Source organism: Xenopus tropicalis, chromosome 1, assembly GCF_000004195.4.
Source record: "Xenopus tropicalis strain Nigerian chromosome 1, UCB_Xtro_10.0, whole genome shotgun sequence".
NCBI classification, from domain to species: Eukaryota; Metazoa; Chordata; class Amphibia; order Anura; family Pipidae; genus Xenopus; species Xenopus tropicalis.
Window position 1 is genome coordinate 79,688,619 of NC_030677.2, and position 6,132 is coordinate 79,694,750.

Below are 6,132 nucleotides of genomic sequence, written 5' to 3' on the forward strand. Positions count from 1 at the left end.
CCACCATTGAAAAGGATCAGCTCCAACTGTAAATTTAAAGACTGTGCAAACCACAAAGACCAATCAGGTTACAGTCCAGGAGGTCATGGGTACAAATCAAGCTCTGAATTAGCATAGGACCAGTCAGACTCCTAGGTACTCCTATGCCTATAGGCTGCATGCCCAGATCAGCCAATTTTAAATAGTGAATAGTGGCTTGTTACAGTCTTCATAAAATTTGCTACTATAGTTTAATTTAAAAAAGGTGAGTTAATTTAGGGATAGACACATTCAAAAAAGGTAACACAAACTTACAATAATAGGCCCATGGGGTGTATTGGGTGCATTGTTTAAGAACAAACTTGTTTATAAACTTGTGCAGTCTTTATATATTGCAGTGCCTGTATGTGGTGTGCATGAATCCCAGGGTATCTAAAGTTTTGTGTTATTTTTCCCTTGCAGATGTGACTTAGGTTATACTGGAGCAAGATGCGAATACTTGGACTTATTTTACTTGAAAGGGGATCGACGGCACTATGTAGTTATCGGGCTGATTGTTGCTATGATGTTTCTCATCATTCTTATTGTTGGCATATGCATCTGTACACAGTAAGTTTCATAGTCATTTTCTCTTGCAACTTTTCCTGTATGGTTATCCATTGGATAATTCTTATAGTTTTGGTACCATCAGTAAACCAGTCATAAACCAATTTAAGAGGTGCTATCTGGCCATGTAATGGCTTCTATTGCAAGGAGATTTTTGATATATGGGTCATATTAATTGAAGCTACTGGGGCACATTTTTATAACTTGAAACCATAGACAAAAAGTATGTTTATGACAAGCCCTAGTCATTGAACTGATGTAGAAGGTGTGTATACTGCTTCTTTAAGTGCATTCTTGATTTATTGTGCATTATTAACTTGGCAGTCATTGGCAAAGAGCTCAAAGGAGGAAAAGGAAAGAAAAAGAAAGGGAAGGACTGAATAACGATTCCGCAACAAAAGTGGAAGAAACTCATTTTGTATAGGTAAATAATTTATAATAAAAATAAAAACCATATGGAAAGTATCAGTGAAGCATAGTTGGACCTGTCCCCCTAAGAAATAATTCCAAATTCTTTTCTATTGTTTTTGTCAAACAAAATAAACAGCACTTGTATAAATTATTTAAATCTTGTCCTTCAGTCTTGGAATTCACAATCACAACAAGCAGGCAGGTGCCATTTTGTGGGCACTGTTATTAAGGCAAGCTTTGTATCACCCCAAAATCTTGTGTATTCATAAGAATGGGGGACCTGATGCCCATGCACTGGCTACAGAATTAAATGGTGAGGAGGGAGAGGAAAAGTGATTGGTGAATGCAAAGTAAAAGTAATTGTCTGCCCCGCCTCTGTGCCTAAGGCAATATATGATTGACACATGGGATATTTGAATGTCTTTATAATGGGTATGTATGTGGTAATAAAAATGAATTTGGGTTTCATGTTTAATTTAAAAAGGAATTTTACAATACAGCTTTTTATGTCTGGGTAACATTAATTCTGTTTTATACTGCAGTAGAATAAAGTTATTTGTCTTGCTAAGATTTTACATTTTGCAATAGAGATACAAATTATCTACACAGTGAGCTGCATAACAGGCAGATACATTTTATCTTTTAACTACCATGACTAATTATATAAGTGATATAGTCAATGGGACATAACTACACCAGGTAAAAGGCAGTCTCTCAAAGCAGAACCTGGTTTGGAAAGGTTGCTGTTTTAAGAACTGTTAATTTGAGGGATATGTCTAGTCCACCTGGTTTCTACAGATGCCTAGGAAGTGAGTGGCATTTTTTCCAAGTAGTTTTATTCTAGAACAGCACAGTGAATTACATGTACAGTTATATGTACACTGTCTGCAAACATACACAGTAAGATCCACTCTAAGCGTATAAGTGGATCATTTCTCAGTGTGACCACCCTGTCCTGTGACATGACCATGGACTGCTTTCTCCATCATTTATAAATCACATTAAATGAGAGCTTAAATAAAGATACCCATATATTTTACAAATATTCGTGGGCAAGAGTGGCTGAGCCAGCACTTAGTGTCTACCCATGTATGGGCACCTTTATCCAGGCATAGTGAATGTGAAGCTTGCAGTCTAGTTGTCTAGTCTAGTGTCTGATACATAGGCAGATGAATCTTTCCAAGAACACAAGGTTAACACCAGTTGTCAAAGAAACCAAACCCCAGTCTCTCTGATTCATTCCTTGAGCGGGTAAATGTTTCTATGGTCAAATGTCTCATTCTAATATATAAGGAACTTTGGGCTAGATTTAATTCCTTGAGAAAACATTATATTATGGTTTATCATGTGAAAACTTATGGTCAAGACTTTTCTCCTACCTCGATGCAGTTTTTTTCCCCATAGAGTTATCTCATTGAATTGAATCTGTCTGTATTTAAATATATGGAATTAAATAAGGAGATAAGCTTTTCTTATCAAATTGAATCTGGCCCCTTATTCCTTACTGGTTTAGGATACCAATAAAAAAAAATATATTTTTTTTTACACAGGTCACAAAGAAGGTACCTGCGGGCAGGTTTTATGCTGCTGCTATAGAGTAAACAATAAGCTGTTCCACCATAAGGAGAGCAGATTCTGGATGAATCTTGCTGAATGCTGTGCGTTATAAAGGCCAGTGGCTATCGGCATTGCTGTACTTTCAGGATGAAAAATGAATAGGCTATCGGAGACTTTGTTTCATCGATGAGTGATACAGCTTCTTCCAGTCATGTCTGTCTGTATATGTTTTTGTATGTGTTTATGTATAAGGCTGTTTAACTCTATGGGTAGCCCCCAACTTGTAAATTAATTGCAGATAAACAGTATTAATTACATTGGTATCATTCAGAAATTGGCATTTGTCAGCTTATCTAAATATCTTGGTTATAGCTAGAATTATGTCTTGTATTTAAAAGTGGGAATCATTGAAAAAAACATAACCATAACCCTGAAAGATGTTCTGTTACTCAAGAATTTCATGCAAATGTTTATGTTTCAAATCTGTTTAGAGGAGCATACTTCACGTACCAAAATTAGAATCTTAAAACAGCTGCTGAGCCATAAATCACCTCTTGTAATAGACTCATGAATTACCAAACTTTAGCTGAAAGTTTGAGGAGTGCTTATACAGCTGCATAGCTACGTACCCACTGATATTAATTTGTATCTGAAAATGGCCATGTTGTAATGCTCTTTATGCTGGCTAAAATCAAGGGTTTTCTTGTTTCCAAGAGCCATTCCATTCAAATGTTTTGCAGTTTGACAACAAACATCTGCTAAGTGTTACTAGACCTGGTACAATCATTGAATCTTTTATTACATACCCCTGAGAACTGAAATAACCTTTTTAGAAAGCACCTGGCAAGAATGGAAGAGCCCTTGTTTATTTAGCTAAACCAACAGTCTACAACAGTCTAAAACAGAATCCCAAATAAATGTTTTCATCAAAATGGTGGCACAGCCTCTTTAAGCGAGGCATGCCCAAAGATGTATGACATTTGTGCATGCCAACCTCTACATAGTTGCTGGAGGAATGGCAGCAGAATTGGTCATAACATTGAATTGTTTGTTTTGAATAGCACACTGCCAAGGGCTTTTATTACATTACAAGAGCTTAGCAATTTTTGGAATGCTGTTGTTAGTTTTTATATATATTTTTACCTGCTGCATTGCAAAGGAGTGTCACCAAATGTATCCTCCTATTTTCTTTATTTCTGGTCATGTTGCCAAGAACAGCTATTCCTTCTGTGGAGGAAGATCTCTGTCTTTGTGCCCTTGGGACCCTCATAGTTACTACAGCCCTGGTGTCATCACAACCCCCTGAGACAAGGCTTCCTTTAGAAATCATGGGACCCCATATGCCCAACCAGCTTCACACAAGTCATGTCCTGTTTTGTCTAAAAATGCTGACACTCATTCTCCTCCATTTCTTGAAAGCTGTGCCCCTTCCACATCATTGAAAGCCAACTGAGGGTATTCCTCTAACCTAAGCCCCCTGATGACAGCACTGCTTTTAGCTAAACCTTGTGGTATGAGGATCTAACAGACTGGAGTTATTGTGCTGCATTTATTATAATCTGCCAGCACAAAATAAACCATCTCCTCTTAATATTTTCATTAGACAAATACAAAGGGAAGATAAAAACTGGAAGGTACAGTTGCACAAAAGAAATCGGATTCACATATTGTATTCTCTACTACTACAAGAAAGACACATCATATAATTATGCATTAGGCATCTGCCATTCTTCAAAGTATTGTGCATAGACCAGTGCAGTCTTGGTTTGTTCTACTAGGGAATGTGCTGTGTTCTTGAAACCATCTAATACCTATAACATTAAGGGGCCCATTTACTAATGTTGATAAATGGTCCTCTAAATCTCATGTTTTTATAAGCTACTGTAATTCTTTGTACATTCATTGTGTTCGGTTTCATTTAATCACAGTATATATCAATTATTACAATGTTTACTAAAGAATTATTTATCTGAACCTCTGTGTTGTTATTGGCAATCCATAGCAATGGTATAGTTGAGCTCAAATTAGAGCAGCAATTTGATTTAGTGTGGGGGAGAAATTTTTCATGTGATTGCTGTGACCATATCTAGCATACAGTAGCATTAGTGAGAATTATAGTACTGTGGCTGAAACCATAGGCAAAATGGGTATTGTTAAGCACATATATACTGTATAGTACTTTCATGCCTCATTCAATTTGGATCTTTTAATAAATGACTAGACATTCATAGTTTTCACAGAAATAACTTTATTCATGGTATAAAAAAGTCTAAAACCGCTAAAATCAGAATGTGGATACATCTGCCCCTAAGAGTTTCATCTGATCTCAGTTGTACTTAGGGGCAGATTTATCAAAATTTGAGATTCACTACAGAAAAACATATTCAATTTCAATTTATTCCTATGGGGATCTTTTAAAGCATATTTATAAAAAGGTGAACTCTTTCACGCTTTTAAAAATCCCTTAAGAATTGATACAAAGTGGGTGGTTTTCTGAAATGAGCTCTAATTTTACACTTTGATATATCTGCCCCGTAGTGAAATTGGATCTACCTAGTAGCACTAATATGCAATGCAGTTTTATGTGAGTTCTAACTATGTAAAGAAGTCCTGATTGTGCAGTCCTACATGTTTGATCTGGTTCAAAACTCCCAGATTTATGAGATCTAAGGTTACTGTTTCTTATGTTGGTAAATATGTATTCTGTAAGATATTTTTGTAGAACATACTCTGAAAATATTTTATTAAACATTTTATTAAGAAAAAAAAAGTCCTGTTAATAGCAATTTTATTATTTTGATGAAACGTTTGGGCTGATAATTCCCCTGTTCATGTTGGTTTACTTAGTTTTTTGTTTTGTTATATGCAGCTTATATTTTATTTATTAGTTTATACCAGGGGTCCTCAAACTTTTTAAACAGGGGTCCAGTTCACGGTCCCTCAGACTGTTGGAGGGCTGGACTATAGTTAGTCCTCAAACTACGCTACCCCCGCTGCATCCTCACCCCTGGCTACTACCTGTCTGCCTCAGCCTGGTCCTCAGCCCCAGAACCTTACCACATCACACCGTCCAACGCTAATGCCGCTGTGTCAGGATACGGTGACGTGACGTGCTGGGGCGGCCGCATGCGGCATGTGGGCCATAGTTTGAGGACCCCTGGTTTTACAGTCGCTGTTTTAAACCGTAAGGGGAATAATCAAATTAGGATATGAATAATGCAATAGCATGTATTGTGAATTTTCACAATGATGTAAAGATGCCACTCCTAATTCTCCTTTTGGTTTTTGACTGTACGGTTTGGCATTGCTTGCTAGACTGTTGCTGCCTATATGGCCATATTAAAGGACAAGTCAAACCAAAATATAATTTTTGCTTAAAGGACATGTAAAGCCTACATTTGCCTACAATGTATATCAGTTGGGCACGTCTCCCCCACCCAAATGGCATCATTTGTACTGCATATATCCGCTCTGCTTGCCAGCACCATCACATTTTCCTAAAGCAAATAGCAGCTTTCACCAGGTGGCCATTTTTCCTCTGATACATAATCAGATACATTTAAATCAGAGAATTACAAT

At 36.8% G+C, this 6,132-nt stretch overlaps 1 protein-coding gene across 2 annotated transcripts in view; it reads left to right on the top strand.

Annotated features, from left to right (window-relative positions):
• btc (betacellulin) overlaps positions 1-5,313 on the top strand; it is a 38,476-nt gene extending 33,163 nt beyond the window's left edge. For both annotated transcript variants that reach the window (XM_012954434.3, XM_002941767.5), the window contains exons 4-6: positions 442-588; positions 910-1,009; positions 2,547-5,313. In XM_012954434.3, coding sequence (XP_012809888.1) covers positions 442-588; positions 910-1,009 — 247 coding nt within the window. In that variant the 3' untranslated portion in view covers positions 2,547-5,313. The remainder of the gene's footprint in view (positions 1-441; positions 589-909; positions 1,010-2,546) is intronic.
• The last annotated feature ends 819 nt before the right edge of the window (positions 5,314-6,132 follow it).